Below are 27,937 nucleotides of genomic sequence, written 5' to 3'. Positions count from 1 at the left end.
CTATCTCTGTCATTTTACAAGGCTCCAAAGGGACCTCCTCAAGGAGTTGAGAGTCCCTTGCGGGTAATCTTCCTGAGGCGTTGGCACAGACTGTAGGCGCCCAGATGACTACCCTAAATTCTATTGTCAACTCGTCCATGAGGCCCATTTCCTATGCAGCCGAAGGGGCGAGTAGACCAGCGGGCACAGGAGTGGCTCTGAAGAGACCAGCCTGGTTATGCTTGTGTCCACTCGCGGAGGCCTTTAAGTCTTCCTTCACCGCCCCCTTTGATGGGTCTTATTTGTTTGGACCCAAGGTGAAGGACACACTTACTCGGTGCGAGCAGGAGGGCAAGACCTTGACTGCCATTGGGGCCTGTTTTTCTGCTCCCTCTAGACCTTACCCCAAGGCCCAGAGAGGAGGGAAAATGTGGTTCAGAAAATCTCAAACGTTCTTCTCTACGAGTGATTCCCCCCTCCAGAGGCAGGAGGGGGGGGAATTCAGGAAGATGCCGCCCTAGTGGTGGCAGAGGCCCCCATAACTCTGGAGACAGTGATTCCTTTCGTAGTTCCTCCTACTCTCAACGTCTCTAGGATGTGGCCCGACTGTGCTTCTCCAGAGCCAGTCGGGGGTCGTTTTGCGAAACGCCCACAGGCTTGGAAATAGATAACCAAGGATCAGTGGGTGCTTCGCATTGTAACCGGAGGTTACCTCATCCCCTTTTTCAAGTCCCCCCCTCCTACAAGGAGAATCCCGGACGTGCCACCCAGTCAACGGGATCTGGCAGCCGTAGAAGTTTCAAAGCTGCTAAGCAAAGGGGTCATCCAGCCCATCCCCACCGACCAGATCGGATCAGGAACTTACTCAAGATTATTTTTGGTGCCAAAAAAGACAGGGGACGTAAGGCCCATTTTGGACCTCAGCCTTTTGAATCGTTTTGTGAAGAAGTCCAAGTTCCGGATGGTCACCCTTCAGTCCATTCTCCCGCTATTGGAGAAGGATGTCTGGATGTGCTACATAGACCTCAAGGACGCTTACCATCACATATTGATACGTCAGGAGTCCAGGAGTTATTTACGCTTCCGCCTAGGAACCAGTCATTTCCAGTTTCGTGCACTGCCCTTTGGTCTTACCACAGCCCCCAGGGTGTTTACCAAGTGTCTGGCAGTGGTGACAGCTCACTTGAGAAGTCTCTGATTCCAAGTGTTTCCCTATCTCGACGACTGGCTCCTCACTGCCACCTCCAAGCATCTACTGATTCGAGCGCTGATGGCCACAGTAACCTTGGGTCTCTCGCTAGGAATCACTTTCAGTTGGAAAAAAATCTGTGCTGCGGCCATCTCAGCGTATCACTTTTATAGGCGCAGAGTTAGACACAAAAAGGATGCAGGCATTTTTGCCATCAGACAGAATTCAGATTCTACAATCACAGGTCCTAAATTTGTTACCCAGATCTCGAGTTCCTGCCAGACAGATTCTTCAGTTATTGGGTTCGATGGCTGCAACTATCCTCTTAGTACCGTTAGCCAGGTTGCACATGCGGGTGCTGCAATGGCTATTATCGGTTCAATGGTCATACCAAGAACTCCCCCTGAACCACCTAGTTCTGATTACGGACAGTTGTCGTCGGGACCTCCGTTGGTGGCTATGTCAGTCCAACCTGGACCGGGGGTGTCCCTTCGCCCTTCAGCCCCCTGTTGCCACAGTGACCACGGACGCCTCCCAGATAGGGTGGGGGGGGACATTATCTGGACAGGTCTGTCCAAGGCACATGGCAGGATTGCGAAGCGCGCCTTCACATCAATATCCTGGAAATGAGAGAGGTGCTTCTGGTTTTACAAGCACTTCATCATGCTCTCCCCCAAGGTACTATTGCGATTCTATCCGACAACATGTCGGTAGTTTGGCACATAAGCAGGGCGGAACCAGGTCCTACCCCCTTTGCAGGGAGGCCATGAGAGTATGGTGCTGGGCCATAGCCTCTCGACGTTTCCTAGTAGCCATGCACATTCCGGGAAAAGCCAATGTGATTGCAGACGGGCTCAGCAGGACTCTCCTGTTGCCCCACGAGTAGTCCCTCAACAGAGTGGCTGCGCAGATCTTCGCCAGATGGGGCCTCCCTTGTTGCGACTTGTTCGCCAGCCCCAACAATGCGAAGTGCAGAGAGTTCTTCACTCTGACACCCTCTCAGGGACAGTCTCCCAGGGACGCTCTAGCCCACAATTTGCCCCCGGGTGTGCTTTATGCCCCCCCCCCCCGATTCCCCTTCTCCCGAAGGTGATTCAGAAGGCCCTTCATGTCGGGTGCCACATGATTTTGGTCGCCCCACATTGGCCCCGTCAGGTTTGGTTCCCCTTTCTTCAGAAGTATACGGTACAGGGCCCTTAGATTCTGGACCCAGTGTTGGATCTGTTATCCAGTCAGTCGGGGCACACTCATCCGTCCCTCCGGTCGCTGCGACTGGCTGCTTGGCTACTCCACTTCCATCCTTAGTTAGGGATCTTTCTCTTTCTTCGGAAGTGATGCACATCTTCTTCCCACAAGCCGTCTACCGTTAAGCTGTATTCCAACAAATGGAAAAGATTTGTTTGTTGGGCCCAGCAGCGATGCATTGATCCTCTCACGGCCCCAGTTCCGCAGGTCTTGGAATTTCTAGCTTCGTTTCTTTCTGGCTCTTCAGTCTCCACACTTAAAGTTCAACTGGCTGCTATATCTAATTTTCATGTTTCTATAGAGCCTTCTTTAATGGCCAACAGACTGTGCAAGTCCTTTCTTAAAGGAGCCTGGCTCCTCAGGCCTCCTATGGCTCATCCCGTGCCCCCTTGGGACTTAAATTTGGTTCTGGCCTCTTTAACTGCCCGTCCCTTTGAGTCGGCAGCCACTTGTGATATAAAATTCCTATCTTGGAAAACTGCTTTTCTAGTGGCAATAACTTCTGCTAAGCGTGTTTCAGAGCTTCAGGCTCTGTTCTTCCCCTCCTTATTTGATCTTTCACAGAGACAGTTTCCCTTAGATTGAATCCATCCTTTTTGCCTAAGGTAGCACCCCCTTTATGCATTCAGCAATCATTGGAGCTCCCAGTTTTCTACCCAAATTTTTGTAATAGAGCGGAATATACTTTCCACCAGTTGGATGTTCACAGGCAACTGCGTTTTTACTTGGATAGGACCACTCAGACTTGAAAATCTGACCAACTGTTTGTGTCCTTTGTGGAGAATAGGTTAGGTCTTCCAGTTGCCAAAGCCACAATTGCCAAATGGATTAAGGATTGCATCTCTTTCATTTACTCCCAGTCAGGCAAAGAGTTACCTTTCCCAATCAAAGTTCATTCTACCAGGGCTATGGCCACCTCTGTAGCTTTTCATTCCAAAGTTTCAATAGATATCTGTGCGGCTGCTACTTGGTCTTCTCCGCACACCTTCATTTCTCATTATAAGCTTGGTGTGGCTTCCCGAGGTAGAGCTTCATTTGGTTCCGCAATTCTCAGGAGTGTGTTCCAGTGAGCCACCCAGGGTTTTAGGTGCTGGGGGCACTGTCCCATCAGTTATGAATGTAGGTGAGATAGGATCCCAGTACATCTTTTAGTTATTTACTTACCATAACTTTGGATGTATGGGATCCATCTCGCCTACATTCATACTTACCCACCCTCCTTCCCCCTACCTTTTGGATTTGGAGGAAACATTGGTCTTGCTGAGCTCTCCTCTGGAAGGGCTCTAGTTGGTTACAGTTATTGGTATGTGTTCTGTGCCTGTATGTATGTATGAAAGCGAACAAACAAGATCTGGGGAAGCAGGTGTGGTGCATTATGGGATAAGGGGTAGCCCAGCCAATGAGAGACTTCATTCTAGTGTGTAGTGACAGACTCGGAGCCAACGGATCGGCTCCGAACCCATCAGTTATGAATGTAGGCGAGATGGATCCCATACATCCAAAGTTATGGTAAGTACATAACTAAAAGTTTGTCTTGTGGTAAACAAATATCTCATAAGAACTTCCATTCTTACTGCCTCCCCTGCCTTGGCCCAGACCACGACGTCTCGGCCTGTGCTTGCTTCAGTAAGCGCACACTCAGGCGCTGGGCAGAGTTTGCTGAAGACTTTTTTGGTGATAAATTCGCTTATACCATGTCGTCGGAACAACCGACACCTCACATTTCCAAAAAGCAGAAAGACCGACATTCTCGGCCCGCGACTTCCACCGACACCACGCCAAAAACTCCGCAAGTGCATCGGTGTCTTCCGAGACGGTTGTTCCACCGCTCCAGACAGACTACACCGCTTTACCGATCACGCCGGCCCTGGAGACTGCACCGGTGCCAGTTGTTTTTCCTCCAGAAACTGAAACCCAAGATTTGCCTGAGACTATTCCGGTGGACAAGGTTACTCCAGCACGTGGGGCAGCTAGGCCCCTTATGTCTGTCTGTCAAGGCCTACACCCGTGCTAAGGCTGCCAGCCAGGCTGTCTCACCCTCCTAAAGCTTTGCCTCAGCCCACTACTGATAAGCAAATCATGACTTTAGCTGCAGATTTAATTTCTTTAATCAGAGGCTCCCAGGCCCATCCTGACAGAGGTTCTCAGCCACCTCCAGACAAAAGGCCTAGGGTTGAGCATACAGACACCCTTTCTTCAGATGAAGCCTCTGGTGACTCCAATCACTCAGATACCCAGGAAGAGTCCTTCCAGGCCTACGAGGATTCGGATGCGGAGGAATCTATCCCTTCTGCCTCTCCTCCTGAGGATATTTCTTTTGGGGAAATTCTTCACTCCATGAGAGAGCATTTTAAGTGGCAAGGTCAGGAATTCTCCGACTCCAGGAAGCTGCTTCGTACCTTCCTTAAGCTTCCCCAACACAGGCCTTTAGCTATCCCTCCAGTGTTAGATGTACTGGATGATATGTACTCAGACTCCAGTGCTTCTCCTGATTCTCTCCCCCCTGCTCCTGTCGAGCCAGACAGATACTACAGGGTTCCTGAAACTCACAAGCATTTCTATAAGGCCCATTCTGTAGATCTAGAAACTATTTCCCAGGGGCCCAAAGGGGTGGCCACATCCACGGCCAAAAATCCTTTACCCTCAGACAGGGAAGATAGGTCCCTGGAGAGGTGGGGCAAAAAAGTTTATACCTCTACCACTCTTGCCATGAGGGCCCTCAATTGCCTTTTTCATATGTTTCAGTATCAGGATTTCTTGATGGATGACTTGCAGAAAATGTTAGCCTCTCCTGAGCCTTTAAGAAAGGCCTTGCAGGATTTGGTCCATAACACACAGCAGGTTAGCAATCATTTTCTTCAGTGTGGCTATGATGCATTGAAAGCTTCATGTAGAGCAGCCATGACAGGGGCAGTCATACGTAGACATGCATGGTTAAAAGAACAGGCATTGCCAGATCATGTTTAAGTAAAGCTTCTAGATGCACCTGTGGAAAAGAACAAGCTATTTGGTGCTAATGCTCAGGATGTGTTGAAATCAATTGAGGAAAAGGCTAAATCAGTGCAAACGGTCAAGGATTTCCTCCAGGTTCAGCCACAAAGGTTCAGCAGGAATTGGCCTTCTAAGAATTGGTCCTTTCCGGACACTGACCTGTTTCAAATAGGAAAAAACAGGCGTGCCCGAGGAAGAGGGCAATACAGAGGCTCCTACAGGGGACGCCAATGGCAACCGAGTAATGAGAGGTGGCGCAGGGACTTCCCCTGCTCCACAGGGACAATCACAATGACTTGACTGACACCGCCGACCAAGGCTCAAAGAGAAGCACCTTTAGGTGGAAAATTATCCTTATTTTCAAATAATTGGCATATTTTAACAAAGGACAAATGGATTCTGGACATAATAGACCAAGGCTACAGGTTCCACTTCCATACTTTACCAACAAGACAAGGCATGCCGAACCTGCCACAAAATCAAAGGGCAGAGGCATTCGAACAAGTTTCAAAGCTGATGCAAATCAAAGCAATAGAAAAGGTCCCTCCTCAGGAACAAGGCCAGGGATTTTACTCAAGACTGTTCCTTGTTCCAAGAAAAGAATAGCAATGGAGGCCTATACTGGACTTGTCCGCTCTAAACACTTTTCTCATTGTACCAAAATTCAAAATGCTCACGCTACAGCAACTCCTTCCCATGCTGGGCAAGGGGTCTTGGCTGGTTACTCTGGACCTCAAGGAGGCATACCTGAATGTCCCAATCAGACGCAGTTGCAGAAGATGCCTCAGATTTCTTGCAGGGTCAGAGCATTATCAATTCTCAGCATTGCCTTTTGGCTTATCTGCTGCGCCCAGAGTATTCACGAAATGCCTGGCTTCAGTAATTGCACACTGCAGACTCCAGGGAATACCAGTATACCCTTACCTGGACGACTGCCTTATACAAGCGGACAGCAAACAAGCCTTGACAAAAAACTTGAATTATGTCATTCACTTACTACAGTCTTTGCGATACTGTCAACTTACAAAAATCAAGACCACAGCCATCCCAACAAATAATTTTTCTAGGAGCCAAACAATTACCACATTACTTCAAAAGCCTAGCAAAGCTCACCCAGATGACTGCAAGGAAAATCCTGCAGGCCCTGGGTTTCATGGCATCTTGCATTCTACTGATTCCACTGGCAAGACTACACATGAGAACTACAATGGTACCTAAAAAGTTTATGGTCTCAACACAGCTACGACTTAGAAGCAATTATCCCACTCATCCCATGTCTACAAAGGGAATTTTTGTGGTGGGCCCAAGCAAGCCAGTTAAAGGTATGCCTTTCAACAAACGTCAAACAAGCCAAACCATTACAACAGACGCCTCATACCATGGATGGGGGGTGCACATGGAGGGCAGATGCATTCAAGGGCAATGGGCCCCCCAGGAAGTACATCTACACATCAATCGAAAAGAGATGTTAGCAGTGATTCATGCAATCGAGGCCTTTGAAAATATCTTCAACAAGGTCATCTGCTAATAAAGACAGACAACACCACTGTTATGTGGTACATAAACAAGCAGGGAGGTACTCATTCTTACCCCCTTTGCAGACTAACAATGACTCTTTGGGAAAAGTCTCTGAAACTGAACATACAGCTGCAATCCCAGTTTGTTCCGGGCAGGGACAATGTTCTGGCAGACAGTCTAAGCAGAAACATCCTGGACCCGCACGAATGGGTGTTGCATCCAGACATTTTTGCGCAAATAACTCGTGCATGGGGAAGGCCGGACATAGATCTCTTTGCCTCCCACCTCAATCATCATCTGAAAAGGTTTTGCTCGAGGACACACCATCCACAAGCGTGGAGAATAGATGCTCTCTCATTCAGGTGGAACTCTCTAACAATCTATGCATTTCCACCTTTACCATTAATGACCAAGGTGTTACTGAAGATCAAAGCAGAGCAACCGAAAGGCATTTTAATAGCTCCAGAGGCCAAAGCAGCACTGGTACCCATTACTAAGGAGCATAGCTCGCACAAAGCCGTGGCCCCTGCCTCAGTGGCCTCTACTCTTTACTCAACACAATTACAGGATGGTTCATCCCAACCTGCAAACACTGCAGCTGACAGCTTGGAGGGTTCCATGATTTCTCCCCATATCTCTCTCCAAGGAAGTTCAACAGATATTATTGGAAGAACGCAGACCTTCCACCAGAAAGACTTATTCGGCCAAATGGAAGAGATTCAACATCTGGAATACCAACAGGGGACAGGATGCCTCAGTAATGAACATCCCACAGATACTGGAATACTTGGCAGAAATGCTGCATAATGGACTTTCCTATTCCATAAAAATACACGCTTCAGCAATTTCAGCAAAATACAACACTGATCCACCTGTTTTCACATCCTTTGCTAAGACAATTTCTAAGAGGGATAAAGAATATCAAACCTCCTAGAAAACCACCAGTGCCTGCATGGGACCTCAACTTCGTGTTGGAAAAATCAACTCTTCCTCCGTTTGAACCAGCAGAATCTTCAGAATTGCAATTTCTCTCCTGGAAAACAGTTTTCCTGTTGGCAATTACCTCAGCAAGAAGAGTTTCGGAGATACAGGCCCTCATGGCAGTACCTCCATTCCTCATTTTTCATCAGGACAGGGTTTCTTTAAGAACCAATCCTTCTTTTATGCCAAAAGTGATATCCAGGTTGTCTCTAAATCGAGCAATTCACCTGCCTACTTCCCCAATCCTCAAAATAAAGGGGAAAAGCTGCTGCACACTCTGGACATACACAGACAGCTACGCTACTACTTGGACAGAACAAAGGCCAACAAAGTCTGATCAGTTGTTTGTAGCATACGCTCCTGGAGTGCAAGGAAAGGCAATTTCCAAACAATTTCAAAATGGATTGGACATTGCATCAGATTTTGTTATCCTTTCCATGGAAAGGGTATGCCAGCCAATGTCAGGCCACACTCAACCAGAGCTACAGTCACCTCCACAGCTTTCTTAAGAGGGGTGGCTACAAAGGACATTCTAGAAGCTGCTACATGGAGCTCCGTGCATACATTCTGCAAACACTACAACCTGCCTTTATATTCCAGATCCCGAGCAGGCTTTGCCTCGGCAGTCCTGCAGGGCATTTTAGCTACACCATCCTTATCTTAGAGCCTACCACCCCCAGCTTGGCTATGGTATTCTACCCATATGCAAGGACTGCAGTTGCATTCTTGAAGGACATAGTACAGTTTTGTACCTACCATAAATGTAGATGTCCGATAGATATGCAACTGCAGTCAGGTTTTCCCTCCCTCCTACCCCTCTGTGTATTGGGTCCACTTCCCCCCTTTTATACTTGCTGGGGATATCTGTTATGGTGTATCTGTTTATTGCTATTGTGTGTCTGGAAATTTTTATCCAGTTCTAAATTTAGCCTTCCTTGGAGGGCACCTGGCATCTGGGGCAAGAAACACTGAGGAAGATGGCGTCTGCTGATGTTTTTATACCCCAGCCGGTCTGACGTCTGGGTGGAGGCGACATGGCGCTGGACCCAGACTTTGGAATCCGGCCAACCGAGGGCTGCCTGAGGCAGGACAAACCCATATGTAAGGACTGCAGTTGCATATCTATCGGACATCTACATTTATGGTAGGTACAAAACTGTACTTTTCCTTTGGTTTCCCTTCAGAGCCAGTGACAATCAAGGTATCTCTAACTGGATGTCCCACTGTATTTCTTTTTGTTACAGCCATAATTGCAAAAAAACTCAACTGTAAGAACTCGCTGTGCTAGGGCCACTTCTACCTCTGCTGTCTTCCTGGAAGGAGTACCTACCGAAGACATTTTGGAAGCTACTACCTGGTCATCTGTGCATGCCTTTACCAAACACTACCACTTTATCAGTCTTCAAGTCTTGAGCAGTATTTGCCACTGCAGTGTTGCAGGGCATCCTCTTTTTCTCCTTAATCTACCTTCCACTCTCATCTGCACTTTGAGAATCATCCCAGAAGTCGTTGTTGCAACGGTGAAATATGAACATATTACAGTTGTGTAAACATATATCATAAATGTAGCTGTGTATTCACTGTTGCAGTCTTTCTCTCCCTCCTTCCCTCTTTTTTTGCCTACATAGTAGTCTGCTTCTCTTTTCTTCAGTAACCAGAGGCCTTGGTATACTTATGCTTGCAGTCCTGTTAAGAACTGAAATTGACTGGGCAGGTCCAGCTTTTCTCTAACAGTATGAATGGAGACAGAACGGTCTGCTCAGTTTGTAAAAAATTGAGTATGCAAAACTAACCTTTATACACAATCCGTGCACAGAAGGTTACCCTCAATTTCTTGCTACACTTTAATGTACAGAACAAATAAATCATGCAAGAAGGCATGCAGTAGAAACACCACTGAGTGCTGTGTTGGGAATAGTAGGTGATAGTTGCTACAGGAGGATAGAGAGACAACTTCTGCCATCATGCAGATGTGGTGTGCTGGTTACTATGGAGAAGTATTGCTGGTGATTTGTGAAGCATTCCCACCCAAAGTCTTCTGTTGGTGTTGAGACCCCCCCCCAGTGAAAACCTTTAACTTGAGACTACCTTGTCATATGTCAGGTTTGGTGAGGTAGCATCTGTGCTTTTAATTTTGTTTTCACTTTGTATTTTCTTACTGCCTTTAGGCTGAATGTTTGGTTTAATTTTGATAGATTTGAACTAAAATGCTTTGTATTGGCTGTAGTTAAAACCGAAGAGATTAGTCATGTTTTTCCAATGTACTATTTTTTTATTTTAAAGAAACTTACTGCATGTACATTTTTAAGCTGTTTACAATTTTTTATGTTTTTAGGATCCGGATGGAGAAAATGCTCGCAGATTTCTACAGCGTGCTGGTGGTGGAGTGCCATTTTCAGGTGGCAGTCTACCTGACATGGGGCATCCTATAATGAATTTGCCACCAGCCCTTGTTAACCATCCCAAGATTGCACCAGATATAATAACTGCTTTACAAGCTGGCAGACTGGGTTCGAGTGTTTTTGTTGCTAATGTAAGTACTTGAGTGAAAATGTGTGTTTGAGGTATGTAAAGCTTGAAGCTTTGTTATTTTGCTGCTATGTTAACCCCCCCCCCCCTTTACATATTGCAGTCTCTGGTTTGCAGAGTTGAGTGCACCTTAGCAAGTCTAGAATCTGCCCCCTCCCCCCAAAAAAGAAAACTCTGGTACCATGGGCGACATCTTACATGGCTGTGATTAAGAACACTCTGACCAAGCTGTCAGCTTGGCTTCTCCTCCACACTGGAACATGTGTCCTTGTCCTAGTTCCAGCTGATAGGCACTCCCTCCATTTAATGACCTACAACCTATTCTTTAAATAATGCAGAAGTGTTTATCTTACCTTGACTTGTTCTCCCTTTTGGTACATGCATACATTCAGTGCATCACTGTGTGAAATTTATTGCCCACCCCCTGCCATGTGCTCCCCTTAGAGTTGCCCATTATTGGTGGGGTTACAAGCCTTACCCTAGCTTTCATGCAGACATAGCTTAAACTGAAGCAGTGTGAGACTGATATTCACATGCTCTGTTCTTTTCATTTGTGTCTTGTAGCATTGCTAATTGCACTCTGCATATAAGTATTCTTTCCCTTTTGTTCTTGCCTGTTAGACCATTCCTATTCCAAGATGATACTCAAATGTCTTCATTTTAGTAAGAAGTAATTACCCCCCCCATTATATGTGGTGGCTTTTTTAAATGTCTTTCCAGTTTTTGTGATGATGCACCCATTAATGTTTAACAGGTTAATTCTTTATACAGTTTTTCTTGTCCACATTGTAACCTGTCAAACATGTGAATTGACATACCTTCGTTGAAGGTTGGGCGTCGGGCTGGCAACTCAGCACTATAAAAATTAACTGCCAATCATTAGTGGACCGGAGTTCCACTGTGGCGACCCCTAACCGGAAAAAGCCAAAAAGACCAACATTGTAACCTGTTGCATTGTAAAAGACTTTAAGGTTTTTATTGAGAAAAAACACCCCCAACTTAATACACAACTCTGTACATTTTCAAATGAAGTTTAATCATCCTAATAGGAACATTTATGTCAAATAGCTGCTAGCGCATGCTCTAAAGGAAAACTCTACCTTCTACAGTTTAACTTGACCCTTTGGTTCCTCTTTTCCCCTATAGTGTTACCAGTATTGTTTGGGTACCGGAAACTTGCTTGTACTATAAACTTTCATTTCCTTTTAGGATCAAAGGAAGGGAAGCCTACCCACTTGTTTTAAGCATAACTTCTCGCGTACTTTACTGAGAAATTTATTTTCTTGTATGACATTTCACAGACTCAGAACTGTCATTTACCCTGCCAAGTACTGCTGAATATCTCTTGTACAGGCAGTTGATGTCGGAAACTTGTTAACTGCAATAAGAGTGAAACAGATGTCCTTCAAGAATGCATTTGCAGTCCTGACATATGGGTTGTCCTGCCTCAGGCAGCCCTTCAGTCGGCCAGATTCCAAAGTCTGGGTCCGGCGTCGGCTGATGTCGCCTCCTCCCCTGCGTCAGAGCGGCTGCGGTATAAAGGCATCAGCCGACGCCATCTTCAGTCTTTCTTGCCGCGCGGTGCCCGAAGCAGAAGCAGTTCGCAAGTGCCGGTCTGTGAGCTCCTGTGTTTTCAGTTAACCGAAGTCATCTAAAGCTAAGTACCCCGTTGGGGAACATTTTTTCTTGCCTCAGCAGATGTCAGAAAAAATTGAAAAAGTTAATTGTTTGTCTTGTGGTAAACAAATACCTCATAAGGACTTCCATTCTTACTGCCTCCCTTGCCTGGGCCCAGACCACGACATCTCGGCCTGTGCTGCCTGTGCTTGCTTTAATAAGTGCACACTCAGGCGCCGGGCAGAATTTGCCGAAGACTTTTTTGGCGAATCTTACGCTTATATCATGCCGTCTGAACAACCGACAGCACAAACTACCAAAAAACTCAAGGACCGGGACCGACATCCTTGGCCCGCGTCATCCACCGATGTCACGCCTAAACCCTCCGCGAGTGATGCACTCGCGAAGCGGTAATTCAGCCGCTCCAGGCCGACTAAAACGCTTTACCGCGTTCTTCGGTCCCAGAGGTTTCACCGGTGCCGGTTGTTGATTTTCCTCCAGAAACCGAAGCTCTAGATCTACCCAACACCATTCCTGTGGACAAAGTTACCCTTGCACGTGGGGCAGCTAGGCCTCCTGTATCCATGTCCATCAAGACCTTTGCACGTGCTAAGGCTGCCAGCCTAGCCAAGGCCCATCCTAAACCTACTTCTCGGGGCCCTTCTGATAGATCATGACTCTCTAGCTGCAGATCTAATCTCTCTTATCAGGGGATGTTATGTGATCCTATCTCGCCTACATTCTTACTGATGGGTTCGGAGCCGATCCCTCTGCTCCGACTCTGCACGCTTATGCTATAGAGCGAGGCCTCTAATTGGCTGAGCTATCTTTATCCCAGGATGCACCACCACTAATCCCCCAGATCTCGTTTGCCGCTTACAGAGCTTGGACGTGGTCTCAACATTGGCTGGGCTAAGTACTATTATTGGGCTTTTTTCCTGTCAGTATTTGCTTCATTTAAAACCAAAAGCTGTTTTAACGGCTATTCTTTGTGTACGAGTGTTTTTTGTGGAATTTGGTTGAAATTTTCGTGTTTTTTCCTGTCAGAGAAGGTTCCCGTTTAAGTTAGAGGGGCCTTCCCCTGTGGTTACTGCTACCTTAGTAGTTGTGTGTGGGTCAAGTACCCGTTTAAGTTAGAGGGTCTTGACCCTCTTTTTCTCTCTTTCAATCTTGTGTGAAAAAAAAAAAAAAAGTTCTTAGTTTAAATATTTAACACTAATCCAGTGGCATATATATTTTGGTTGTGTGTCAAACCCTTTGCTGTTTACTTGTGGTTATCTATTTTAGCCTGATTATGTCTAAAGAGCATAAACCCTCCGGGTTTAAAAAGTGCACGAGGTGTGGCTTCAAAATGTCCATTACGGATGACCACTCCTCGTGCGTCTATTGTCTAGGTGCAAAACATCTGCAAGAATCGTGCAGTGTATGCCATGCGTTTTCTTCCAGAGTCCTCCAGGAGAGGAAAAACTAATTAATCCTCAAAGGATTAATCAAGCCTTCCTTCGAGGAGGCTTTATCTTCCTCTCCGTCTCCTTCTAAAAAGAGGAAAGCGTCTGCTCCGACCAGTCAGTCGGAACCGACCGCTAAGAAAATTAAGCAGACTTCTCCATCGGCTCCACGGACTTCCGAGCCGAGGTCGGAACGGTCTGCCTCGATGCCTCCAGCCTCGACCCTCTGGTTTCGAGCCGAGGTGTGGGGCATCGAGGCGGGTCACCCTCATCGGCTCCACTGATATTGGAGCCGATAAGGGTCATCGGCTCAGACTCTTCCCCCTCTGAGCCGAAGTCCTTATCGGCACCGAGGGAAATTTCCTTAAGTTTCCTCGGAGCCGATAATTATTGAGTCATTTCGGAGCCGGTCCCCGAGCCCTTCGGAGCCGATGGAGAAATCGGTTCGGGCCCAATCGGTATCCTCGATCATCCAAGATGTCTGATTCGGACATCGACAGGGTGCTCGTTCGACTCTTCCAGTCTCCGGTGTTCCAAAAGATGGTTTCGGCTCCAGCCCATTTGGCTTCGGAGCCGATGGTCCACCCCCTACTGTATTTCCTCCTCCAACAGCTTCGGCACCGTTGGAGCAGGTGCTGGTGGAACCAGTGGAGGTGTTGGGGTCGGGCCCGGCCCTTGCTCCTACTCCGGCTCTTGGGTCTGAGGTCAGTGCACGGACGTCTTCCTTCGGCCCTGGGGGGGGAGGCTTCGGGATTGATGCTTTCGGTCCCAAGTCTCCCTCTTGGTGCGGCGGGAGTACCGTCCACTGTCGTGGCCACGGAGGGGGGACCCACCCAGGATTCTGGTGGTCCCGCCTTCAGGGCTATGAGGAGTGCTTTAGCCAAATCTTCCTTGGCTACCTCCACAGTTTCCCCAGCTCCTTCCCTACGTTTGGAGACTGGGTCGTTGGCAGTCCCCCTGTCCGTAGACAGCGGAGCCACTGGGCCTCAGGTTACCCCCGCTGGGGTTTCTCCCCCTCCTGGAGGTCCTTCTGAAGCCTCTTCGGAGGAACATCCCAGGAAGAGAACGTGCAAGAGGAAGCACGTTGACTCCCCTGACGAGTCTTTGACATCTGACACTGATCTCGATGATGCAGAGGGGTCCCCCAAGTCGTCCTCTGATGATGTCTCCTTTGCAGACATCCTAGAAGCCCTAAAACAACGAGGCGGCTGGCAGTCCAAACCTCCCTCTGCTGAGTCGGTGTTCCTGAAGGCCTTCGGGGCTCAGCCCTCCGCCTCCTGGGTGTCTCCGCCCTTCGAGCTCTTGGATTTGATCTGTCAAAGGGCGTGGGAACACCCAGACTCTGTGGAACCGGTGCCCGCTCGTCCGAACAAATTTCTCTCTGCGCCCCCGGATAGAGAGTTCCTTACAAAAGGTGTGGCTGTAGATGCTATGGTGGTGGCAACTGCTACCCAGCAAGATGTAGCAGAGGCTTCTACGTCCGTCCATCCTCCTAATAAGGAGTCTAGGAGCATGGATCGGTACGGTAAGCGCACCTTTAGTTCAGCGGCCTTTACACTGAGGTCTTTGAACTACCTGACACACTTTACGAGATTTCAGAGGGATCTGATTAAGGAGCTATCAGATACCCTCTTGGGTAACCTGCCTGAGGAGCTGGCCCAGACGGTTGGATCTCAGCTGGCTACAATGTCGTCCATTTCGAACTCTTCCATGAGGCTCATTTCGTATGCGGCCGAAGGGGCGAGTAGAGCGGCAGGTACAGGCATTGCTCTACGGAGACTAGCCTTGCTCCGCCTGTGTCATTTCGCGGAGGCCTTTAAGTCTTCATTTGCCGACGCCACCCCCTTTGATGGGTCCTCCCTGTTTGGACCCAAGGTAAAAGACACACTTACCCGCTGTGAACAGGAGGGTAAGACTGACTGCCGTAGGGGCACGATTTTCCACTCCCTTTCGGCCTTATCCCAAGGCTAAGAGGAGGGAAGATGTGGTTCCGTAGATCTCAGAAGTCTTGACCCTCTCAGCAGGAAGGTTCCCCCTCCAGAGGCAGAGGGGGAAATTCATCCGGAAGACGCCGTCCCAGAGGCCCTCGCAACACTGGAGACCGCGAGTCCTTTCGTGGCTCTTCAGCCTTTCATAGTCCCTGAGGGATTGCCCGGCTGTGCTGCTCTGGAGCCAGTCGAGGGTCGTTTTTTGAAGCACCTGAAGGCCTGGGAAGGGATCACTCAGGACCGATGGGTGCTTCGGATTATCGCCGGAGGTTACTCCATCCCATTCTCTCACCCTCTCCCCTCAGTCCAAAAAAATCCCGGACCCGCCACCCAGTCAACGGGATACCGCAGCCTCAGAAATTTCAAAGCTGCTGCAAAAAGGAGTCATCCAACCGGTCCCTGCAGACCAGATCGGATTAGGGACTTACTCAAGATTCTTTTTGGTGCCAAAAAAGACCGGGGACTTGAGGCCCATTTTGGACCTAAGCATCCTAAACCATTCAGGAAGTCCAAGTTCCGAATGGTCACTCTAAAAGTATTCTCCCATTGTTGGAGAAGGGTATTTGGATGTGCTCCATAGATCTCAAGGACGCGTATTATCATATCGGAATACATCAAACGTCCAGGAGACATCTGCGCTTCAGCCTAGGAGGCAGTCATTTTCAGTTCCGTGCGCTGCCCTTTGGTCTCACCACAGCCCCCAGGGTGTTCACCAAATGCTTGGCAGTAGTGACTGCTCACCTGAGAAGTCTAGGATTCCAGGTGTTTCCGTACCTAGACGACTGGCTCCTAACTGCCACCTCCAAGCATCTACTTTCATGGAGCCTACAAGCCACTATATCACTGGGCAATTCCCTTGGAATCACCTTCAATTGGCCAAAGTCTGTGTTGCGGCCATCTCAAAGAATAAGATTCATAGGGGTAGAGAGAGATTCAAACCAGATGCGGGTCTATCTACCTACAGACAGAATTCAAACCATTCAAAATCAAGTTCGAGCCTTACTCCCCAGGTCCAAAGCCCCAGCCAGAATGGTCCTGCAGCTATTGGGATCCTGGGTTCTGCTAGTTCCCTTGGCAAGGTTGCACATGAGAATCCTCCAGTGGCTTCTTTCAACACAGTGGTCCTTTCAGGAACTCCCTCTCAATCACCTCATATGGATCACAGAATCTTGCAAACGGGACCTTCGCTGGTGGCTAGTGTCCTCCAATTTGGATCAGGGACGACCCTTTGTTCTTCCTCCTCCGGCGGCCACTTTGACCACGGACGCCTCCCAGATGGGGTGGGGGGGGCATTCCCTGGGCAGGTCAGTCCAAGGCAAATGGCACCCGGAAGAGACCCCTCTTCACATCAACATCCTAGAAATGAGGGCAGTACTCCTGTCCCTTTAAGCCCTTCACGATTATCTCCCTCAGGGCGTAATTGCTGTTCACTCAGACAACATGTCAGTTGTCTGGTACCTGAACAAACAGGGAGGGACCAGATCCTATCCTCTTTGCAGAGAAGCCATGAGAGTTTGGGAATGGGCAGTCTCAACCAAACGCTTCCTAGTGGCTACTCGCATACCGGGCAAGTCCAATGTCATAGCAGACAGGTTGAGCAGAACCATCCTCTCACTTCACGAATGGTCTCTGAATATGACAGTTACAAGGCAGATTTTCAGCGAATGGGGAGTTCCGTGTTGCGACCTCTTCGCGACTCCTCTGAATGCGAAGTGCAAAGAATTTTTCTCCCTAACCCCGGCTCCGGAGAAGAGCCCCATGGACGCATTAGTCCATCCTTGGCCTACCGGCCTGCTTTATGCCTTCCCTCCAGTTCCTCTCCTCCCCAGGGTGATTCAAAAGGCATCTCTCTTAGGGAGCAAGATGATCTTAATTGCTCCTTACTGGCCTCGTCAAGTGTGGTTTCCCTATCTTCGGAAACATGCTCAGGAAGGTCCATGGTTCCTGGACCAGGTCCCAGACCTACTGATTCATCAGTCGGGACTATTACACCAGTCCCTACACACCTTAAAATTGACGGCCTGGCTCCTCTTCCGACGATAGTCAGGAGTCTTACACTGGATCCAGATGTTGTGCACATATCTTCAGCCCACAAGTCTGCTACAAAGAAACTGTATTCTAGCAAATGGAAAAGGTTTGCTATTTGGGCTCAACTCTGGGGCCTGGACCCCATTTCTACTCCCGTGGCAGAAGTACTAAAATTCCTGACTTCTCTCTCTTCAATCAAGGCTCTTCAGTTTCTACCATCAAAGTACAATTGGCAGCAATTTCTAATTTTCATGAATCCATAGACCCACCTTTAATGAGCAACAGATTGTGTAAGACCTTCTTGAAAGGTGCTGCTCTATTAAGACCTCCGATTTCTCATCCTGCACCTCCATGGGATCTTGATATAGTGTTGGGTGCCTTGACTTCTTTTCCCTTTGAACCGACAGCTACCTGTGATCTAAAGTTTCTATCATGGAAGACGGCCTTTCTAGTGGCGATTACTTCAGCCAGAAGGGTTTCAGAACTTCAAGCTTTGTCAGTGAAACCCCCGTACTTGGTTTTTCATACAGACAGACCAAATCCTTCTTTTGTTCCTAAAGTTTGTTCTACTTTATGCTTGCAACAATCGTTAGAGCTTCCAGTTTTTTTCCCAAAATACTCCAATAAAGCGGAGTTTATTTTCCACACACTAGATGTCCACAGACAGTTGCGTTTTTATTTAGATAGGACCAAACAATCAAGGAAAACAGATCAGTTTGTATCCTTTGCAGAAAACAAATTTGGCAACACTGTCACAAAGGTCACTATTGCCAAATGGATCAGGGACTGTATTACTCAAGCTTATATTTATTCTAACAAAGAGCTTACCACCTCTGTCAAGGCTCATTCTACAAGGGCTATGGCTACTTCGGTAGCATTTCATTGTAAGCTTGCTATTGGTGACATTTGTGCTGCGGCTACATGGTCTTCCCCGCACACCTTCATTTCCCACTACAAATTAGATGTGGCATCTAGAGGACGAGCTTCATTTGGTTCCACAGTGCTCAGGAGTGTTTTCCAATGAGCCACCCGGGATTTAGGTGCTAGGGACGCTGGCCCATCAGTCAGAATGTAGGCGAGATAGGATCACAACATCTTTTAGTTATGTACTCACCATAACTAAAGATGTTTGGGATCCATCTCGCCTACATTCTTAATAACCCACCCTCCTTCCCCCTTCCTTGGAGATCAGAGGATATCAGAAGGTCCGAATCCTGTTTCATCTTGAAAGATCTAACAATGTTATATAAACAAGCTGTGCATGTGTGCATGAATGCGGACAAACAAGATCTGGGGGATTAGTGGTGGTGCATCCTGGGATAAAGATAGCTCAGCCAATTAGAGGCCTTGCTCTATAGCATAAGCGTGCCGAATCGGAGCCGAGGGATCGGCTCCGAACCCATCAGTCAGAATGTAGGCGAGATGGATCCCAAACATCTGAAGTTATGGTGAGTACATAACTAAAAGTTCTCAGCCGCACCCAGACAGAGGTTCTCAGTCGCCTGCAGAAAAAAGGCCTAGAACTGAGCAGGCAGACACCCTCTCTTCAGATGAAGCCTCTGGGGATTCAGAGCACTCTGATACCCAAGAGGAATCCTTCCAGGCCTATGAGGACTTTGATGCTGAGGAATCAGTTCCCTCCGCCTCTCCTCCAGAGGATATTTCTTTCAGTGAAGTTCTCCATTCCATGAGAGAACATTTTCAGTGGCAGGGTCAGGAATTTTCTGATTCCAGGAAAAGGCTACGTACCTTCTTTAAGATGTCCTTCATGGATGCATCTGCAGTCATAACAACTGGGTTGTCCTGTCGTCAGGCAGCCCTTCAGTCGGCCGGATTCCAAAGTCCGGGTCCGGCTTCGGCTGATGTCGCACTTCACCCGACGTCATCTCTGTTGGTCTTCGGGTACAAAAGCATCAGCCGACGCCATTTTCCTCAGTCTTTCTTGCCGCGTGGCGCCCGAAGCAGAAGCTGTTCGCAAGTGCCGGTCGGATCCAGAGATTACTTCTACCGAATACTACTTCGAAGACTTCTAAATCTAAGTACCCCGTTGGGGACTCTTTCTTGCCTCAGCCGATGTCAGAAAAAGTTAATAATTGTTTAACCTGTGGGAAACAAATACCTCATAAAGATTTCCACTCTTATTGTCTGCCTTGTTTAGGCCCAGCCCACGACGTAGCTGCCTGTTCGGCCTGTGCTTCCTTCAACCGACGAACGCTTAGGCGTTGGTCGGAGTTTGCTGAACAGTTTTTCGGTTCTGATTTTGCGTACATTATGCCGTCGGATCCTCAGACTACCCAATCTTACCAAAAAACGCAAAGATAAAGACAGACACTCGCGGTCCGCGGTTTCGGCTGAAACCATGGTTAAGCAAACCGCGAGTGTCTCTGTTTCGGCCGAAACCGAGAAAACTGATCAAAGTACAGCTGAATCTATCTCTACAACTGAGGCCCCTGCTACCACCCTTGAATCGGCCTCAGAAATTTTATCCACTACGGTGGTTGCCACTGACTTATCGGACACCATCCCCTTGGATGTCTCTACCCCAGCACGTGGTGCTGCTAGGCCTCCAGCAACCATGTCCATTAAGGCCTTCGCCAGGGCTAAAGCAGCCAAGACTACTAAAACAGTGCCTGTTAAACCCCCTACTACCAGGCCCTCCTCTAGTTCTCAAATGCTTACTCTGGCAGAAGATTTAATTTCATTAATTAGAGGATCTCAATCTCACCCAGACAGGGCCTCTCAGCCCCCAGAGAAGAGACCTAGGGCAGAGCCCCCTGAGCCAGTGTCCTCTGATGATTCTGCCGATGAATCAGACATAACTGACCAGCCAGAGGCTCCTTTCTCCAATTTTGAAGACTCTGATGCTGAAGAATCCATTCCAGCTGCTTCCCCCCCAGAAGAATTCTCCTTTGGGGAAACCTTACATGCCATGCGAGAGCAGTTCCAATGGCAGCAACAGGATTTTCAGACTCCAGAAAAAGACTTAGGACCTTTCTGCACCTTCCACAGCACAGGCCCTTAGCTATACCTCCTGTTCTTTCTGTAGTGGATGATGCTTTCAATGATGTCTGCTCCACCAGATTCTTTACCTCCAGCCCCTGCCAAACCAGACAGATTTTACAGGGTGCCAGACACTCATCACCACCTGTACAAGGCCCCACTTGCAGACCCGAAACTATATCCCAGGGTCCCAAGGCAGTAGCAGCGACCATAGCTAAAACCCTATTCCTTCTGAAAGGGAAGCAAGGTCATTAGACAGATGGGGAAAAAGGTCTACACTTCAGCTACTCTGTCAGCTAGAGCTTTAAACTGTCAGTTTCACATGATACAATACCAAGAGTTTATGCTTGATCAGTTAACTAAAAAGCTAACCACTGATGAATCTCTTGATAAGAAATATGTATTAGAAATGGTAAATAACATACAACAGGTTAGTAACCATTCCTTAAAATGTGGCTATGATGCACTGGAGGCTTCATTTAGATCAGCCATGACTGGCACAGTGATAAGAAGGCTTGCTTGGCTAAAGGAGCAAGCTTTACCGGATCATGTTAAAGCTAAGCTGCTAGATGCTCCTATGGATAAGACAAGTTTGTTTGGTACACCTGCCCAGCAGGTTATGAAGAAAATGGAAGAAAAGGCAAAATCTGTTCAAACGGTTAAAGATTTCTTGCAGGTTCAACCCCCCAGGTTTAGCAGGAACTGGCCTGCCAAAATTGGTCCTTTCCTGACTCCACAAGATCTCAAAGGGGCAGGAATAGATGTTCCAGAGGCAGAAACCAATCCAGAGGAGGTGCCTACAGAGGACGACAGTGGCAAGGTAACAACAGAGGCACAGACACCACCTCTGCCACTACATCAACACAGCCACAGTGACTTAACCCTAAATCCGCCTACCAGGGAACAAATAGCAGCTCCTCTAGGCGGAAAGTTAACCTTATTTTCAAAGAACTGGCACTATATAACAAAAAACAAGTGGATCTTACAAACCATAGATCAAGGTTACCGGTTCCACTTCCACACTTTACCAGTCAAAAGAGGAATGCCAAATCTACCTCCAAATCAAAAAACAGAGGCTCTACAACAGATAATGCAGTTAGCAAAAATGAGAGCTGTGGAAAGAGTGCCAACAGCAGAGCAAGGAAAGGGGTTCTACTCCAGATTATTCCTAGTTCCAAGAAAGGAAAAAAGTTGGAGACCAATTCTGGACCTGTCCACCTTAAATACTTACATCATTGTCCCAAAATTCAAAATGCTGACCCTACAGCAACTTCTTCCCATGTTGGGCAAGGAGTGCTGGCTGGTAACTCTAGATCTCAAGGAGGCATACCTGCACGTCCCCATTCGACCAATCTGCAGAAGATACCTCAGATTTCTTGCAGGATCAGAGCACTATCAATTCTCAGCATTGCCCTTTGGCTTATCTACTGCCCAGAGTATTCACAAAATGCCTGGCATCAGTAATCGCCATTGCAGACTACAGGAATTCAAATTTACCCATACCTGGACGACTGCCTGCTACAAGGGGACAACAAAAGCAAGCTGACAACAGATTTACAAAGGGTCATTTACTTGCTACAAGCACTGGGATACACAGTCAATTTACAAAAGTCAAGGCTGATACCATCCCAAACAAGTACATTCTTGGGCGGAATTGGACACAGTAAAACAAATGGCATTCCTAACTACAGAAAAACAAAAAGAACACCCTCTTTACTTCTTGGCACTAACAAAACTGAACAAGTTAACAGCAAGAAAAGTACTGCAGGCCTTGGGCTTCATGGCATCATGCATAATCTTGGTCCCACTTGCCAGACTACATATGAGAAAACTACAGTGGTACCTAAAGAATTTATGGTCCCAACACAGACACAGCCTAGAAACAGAAATCCCACTAATTCCATGCTTAAAACAGGAGTTCCTATGGTGGGCTCAGGCATGCCAGTCAAACCCAGGGCTACCCTTTCGCAGATGTCAAGCAAGCCAGACTATCACAACAGACGCTTCAGACCTAGGATGGGGGGCACACATGCTGGACAAATGCGTGCAAGGATTGTGGACACAGGATCAACTTCACCTGCACATCAACCTAAAAGAAATGCTGGCAGTAAAACTGTCAATCCAAAAGTTCAGACCATTTCTCAGAGGGCCAGTTGATGATAAGGACAGACAACACCACAGTCATGTGGTACATCAACAAACAGGGAGGCACTCATTCATACCCCCTATGCAGAATGACTTTGGAGCTGTGGACCCTGGCACTCAGCTACAACATCCAGTTACAGGCAATATTTGTACCAGGAAGAGAATACTCTAGCAGACATATTAAGTAGAACCACATCGGATGCCCACGAATGGAAGCTGCACCCGGACATCTTCAAGACCATCTCAAAGAAATGGGGAATGCCTCATAGACCTATTCGCATCACCTCTCAATCACCAGCTCAAAGAACTCTGCACAAGGACATTCCACCCACTAGCATGGAAAGTGGATTCGCTCTCCTTCAGCTGGAAAGGCCTAACAGCATATGCATTCCCACCTCTTCCCTTGATACACAAGGTATTACTAAAAATCAAGGAAGAACGTCCAAGGATAATCCTAATAGCTCCAAACTGGCCAAGACAACACTGGTACCCACTGCTGAGGAGCATGTCTCGGAACAATATGTGGCCAATACCCCTGATGCCTTTGATGTTAACTCAGAACAACTACAACATCATGCATCCAAACCTAAAAACGTTGCAACTGACTGCATGGAACATCACATAGCAGCAGCTAATCCAGAACTTTCCCAAAGAGTTAGACATTATTCTTGAAGCACGCAGACCTTCAACAAGAAGAAACTATGCTGGAAAATGAAAGAGGTTTGTCAGTTGGAGTACTGAAAGAGGAAAAGATGTGTCAAACGTAGATATGCCTAACATTCTGGAGTATCTGGCGAACTTCTTCATTCAGGCCTGTCCTACTCCTCCATCAAGATACATGCATCAGCTATTTCAGCAGAATACAGCTTTGATCCACCTGTTTTTCACCCTTTGCTCAGGCAGTTCCTCAGAGGAATCAAGAATGTAAAACCTCCAAGGAAACTACCTTTACCAGCTTGGGACTTAAACTTTGTGCTAGAAAAGTTGACACTATCACCCTTTGAACCAGCAGCAACAGCAGACCTACAACACCTGTCATGGAAAACTGCATTCCTACTGGCAATTACTTCAGCAAGGAGGGTTTCAGAACTACAGGCCTTAATGGCAGTGCAACCCTTCCTAATCTTCCACCAAGATAGTGTCCATGAGGACTAATCCTACATTTATGCCTAAGGTGGTATCCAGAGTGTCTTTAAACCAGGCAATCCACCTACCTACCTTCTTTCCCAACCCACAAAACACAGGGGAAAGAATACTGCATACTTTGGATGTGCATAGACAGCTACGCTACTACTTGGACAGAACAAAAAGTAGCAGAAAGACTGACCAACTTTTTGTAGCCTATGCAACAGGAAGGGAAGGAAAAGCTATTTCCAAACAGACAATCTCCAAATGGATAGGAAATTGCATACGATTCTGTTACTCCTTCCATGGAAAACCAATTCCACAGAACATAAGACCTCATTCTACAAGGGCAACAGCCACTACCACAGCCTTCTTACGAGGAGTGGCAACCAAAGACATTATTGAGGCGGCTACTTGGACCTCCGTGTATACATTTGCCAAGCATTATAATTTGCCTCTATATTCCAGATCCCGAGCAGGGTTTGCCACTGCTGTACTGCAAGGGATCCTAAACACACCATAATCTAGTTTTATCCTCCTCCCCTAGTTGGCTATGGTATTCTACCCAGTTATGACTGCAGATGCATCCATGAAGGACATAGTACAGTTTTGTACCTACCATAAATGTAGATGTCCGAACTGGATAGCATCTGCAGTCAGGATTACCCTCCCTCCTTCCCCTCTGTGATACTCCTAGGGTGTTTACCTTCCAAATTGCTAGCTGGTGGGGGGGGGAGTCTTTTATGGTGTATTTGTTGGTATATATGTACATACATGCTTATTTTTGTGTTTACCTCTATCTTTTTGGAAACATTGGCATCTATCCAAATTTTAGCCTTCAAGAGGGCTACTGGCATCTGGGGCAAGAAACACTGAGGAAAATGGCGTCGGCTGATGCTTTTATACCCGAAGACCAACAGAGATGACGTCGGGTGAAGTGCGACATCAGCCGAAGCCGGACCCGGACTTTGGAATCCGGCCGACTGAAGGGCTGCCTGACGACAGGACAACCCAGTTGTTATGACTGCAGATGCTATCCAGTTCGGACATCTACATTTATGGTAGGTACAAAACTGTACTTTACCTCAGCACAGGCATTTAGCTATCCCTCCAGTGGTTGGATGTCCTGGATGATGTTTTCTCTGACTCCAGTGCTTCCCCTAATTCTCTCCCTCCTGCTCCTGTCAAGCCAGACAGATATTACAGGGTCCCTGAAACTCATAAGCATCTCTTTAAGGCCCACTCTGTGGATCTAGAAACTATTTCACAGGGCCCCAAAGGAGTGGCTACTTCCTCTGCCAAAAACCCGCTGACAGAGAAGCTAGGTCCCTGGAGAGATGGGGCAAAAAAGTTTATACCTCTTCCACCCTTGCCATGAGGTCACTCAACTGCCTTTTTCATATGTTTCAGTACCAGGATTACTTAATGGATGATTTGCAGAAAGTTAGCCTCTCCTGAGCCTATAGATAGAAAGGCATTGCAGGATTTGGTTCATAATACTCAGCAGGTTAGCAATCATTTTCTTCAGTGTGGTTATGATGCATTGGAAGCTTCATGTAGGGCAGCTATGACAGGGGCCGTTATACGTAGACATGCTTGGTTGAAAGAACAGCCACTGCCAGACCATGTTAAAGTAAAGCTCGTGGATGCACCTCTGGAAAAACAGAAGCTTTTTGGTGCTAATGCACAGGATGTGTTGAAGTCTATTGAGGAAAAAGCAAAATCAGTACAGACAGTCAAGGATTTCCTCCAGGTTCAGCCACCCAGATTCAGCAGGAATTGGCCTTCAAAGAATTGGTCCTTTCCAGACTCTTAACAAGTTTCAAAGGGGGAAAAACAGTCGTGCTCGAGGTAGAGGACAATACCGAGGCTCCTACAGGGGCCGCCAATGGCAACCACCAAATCAGAGAAGTGGCGCAGGTAGTTCACCTGCACTACAGGGACAATCACAATGACTTAACTTTCACTCCGCCTGCCAAGGCTCAAAGAGAAGCACCTCTAGGCGGAAAATTATCCTTATTTTCAAAGAACTGGCACATTTTAACCAAGGACAAATGGATTCTGGACATAATAGACAAAGGTTACAGGTTCCACTTCAATACCTTACCAATGGGACAAGGCATGCCAAACCTGCCACAAAATCAAAGGACAGAGGCACTCATAGAAGTTTCAAAGCGGTTACAAATAAAAGCAATAGAAAAGGTTCCTCCTCAGGAACAAGGCCAGGGATTCTGTTCAAGACTGTTCCTTGTTCCAAGAAAAGAAAACCAATGGAGGCCTATACTGGACTTGTCCGTTCTAAACACTTTTCTCATTGTGCCAAAATTCAAAATGCTGACGTTACAGCAACTCCTTCCCATGCTGGGCAAGGGGTCCTGGCTGGTTACTCTGGACCTCAAGGAGGCATACCTGCATGTCCCAATCAGACACAGTTGCAGAAGATGCCTCAGATTTCTTGCAGGAACAGAGCATTATCAATTCTCAGCATTGCCGTTTGGCTTATCTACTGTGCCCAGAGTATTCACGAAATGCCTGGCATCAGTATTTCACATTGCAGGCTCCAGGGGATTCAAATATACCCTTACCTGGACGACTGCCTCATACAAGCAGACAACAAACCTTGACAAAAAACTTGGATTATGTCATTCAGTTGCTACAGGCTTTGGGATTCACAGTCAACATTCAAAAATCAAGACTACTGCCATCCCAAAAGATTATTTTTCTAGGAGCAAAACTGGACACACAATCACAAATGGCTTTCCTCACAGAGGAGAAACAAGGGCATTTACCAAATTACTTCAAAAACCTAGCAAAGCTTACCTAGCTGACCACAAAGAAGACCCTGCAGACCCTGGGATTCATGGCATCTTGCATTCTTCTGATCCCTCTGGCAAGACTACACATGAGAAAGCTGCAATGGTACCTAAAAAGCTTGTGGTCTCAGCACAGCCACAACCTAGAAGACGTAATACCACTCATTCCATGCCTGCAAAGGAAATTTTTGTGGTGGACTCAAGCAAGTCAGTTAAACGAAGGCATGCCTTTCAACAAAGCTCAAACAAGTCAAACCATTACAACAGACGCCTCAGACCATGGATGGGGGGCACACATGGAGGGCAGATGCATTCAAGGACAATGGACTCCCATGGAAATGCATCTGCACATAAATCAAAAAGAGATGTTGGCAGTGATACATGCAATAGAAGCCTTTGGAAAATCTCTTCAGCAAGGTCATCTGCTAATAAGGACAGGCAACACCACTGTCATGTGGTATATAAACAAACAAGGGGGCACTCACTTGTACCCCCTCTGCAGATTAACAATGACTCTTTGGGAAAAGTCCCTGAAACTGAACATCCACTTGCAGTCCCAGTTTGTTCCGGGCAAGGACAATGTTCTGGTGGACAGGTTGAGCAGAAATTTCTTGGATCCACACGAATGGGTGCTACATCCACACATTTTCTCACAACTAACAACTGCATGGGGAAGACCGGACATAGATCTCTTTGCTTCTCATCTCAATCACCACCTGGAAAGGTTCTGCACAAGGACACACCATCCTCTAGCCTGGAGAACGGATGCTCTTTCCTTCAGCTGGAATGCCCTAACAATTTATGCATTCCCTCCTCTACCTTTACTGACCAAGGTGTTACTGAAGATCAAAGCAGAACAACCAAAAGGAATCCTGATGGCTCCAGACTGGCCAAGGCAGCACTGGTATCCTTTGCTACTGAGCATAACTCACCAAACCGTGGCCCTTGCCTCAATGGCCTCTGCTCCTAACTCAACGCAATTACAGGACAGTTCATCAAAACCTGCAAACGTTGCAGCTGACAGCTTGGAGGGTTCCATGACCTTGACCCATGACTCCCTCTCCGAAAAAGTTCAGGAAATCTTGCTGGAAGCACGCAGACCTTCCACCAGAAAAACCTATTCGGCCAAGTGGAAGAGATTCATCATCTGGAATGCCAGCAAGGGCCAGGATGCATCAGTGCTGAGCATACCTCAGATATTAGAATACTTGGCAGAAATGTTTCATAGTGGCCTCTCATATTCTTCCATTAAAATCCACGCTTAAGCAATTTCAGCAAATTACAACTGTGACCCACCTGTGTTATCGCATCCCTTGCTAAGACAGTTTCTAAGAGGGATAA

The 27,937-nt window shown here is 47.3% G+C and overlaps 1 protein-coding gene across 2 annotated transcripts in view; it reads left to right on the top strand.

Annotated features, from left to right (window-relative positions):
* MYEF2 (myelin expression factor 2) overlaps positions 1-27,937 on the top strand; it is a 534,185-nt gene that overhangs the window by 117,738 nt on the left and 388,510 nt on the right. For both annotated transcript variants that reach the window (XM_044077583.1, XM_044077582.1), the window contains exon 6: positions 10,239-10,436. In XM_044077583.1, coding sequence (XP_043933518.1) covers positions 10,239-10,436 — 198 coding nt within the window. The remainder of the gene's footprint in view (positions 1-10,238; positions 10,437-27,937) is intronic.

This window comes from Protopterus annectens, chromosome 7.part0 (genome assembly GCF_019279795.1).
Source record: "Protopterus annectens isolate FY-2018-M chromosome 7.part0, PAN1.0, whole genome shotgun sequence".
Taxonomy (NCBI): domain Eukaryota; kingdom Metazoa; phylum Chordata; order Ceratodontiformes; family Protopteridae; genus Protopterus; species Protopterus annectens.
Note: the sequence above shows the minus strand (reverse complement) of the source record. Positions and strands in the feature narration are given on the sequence as shown.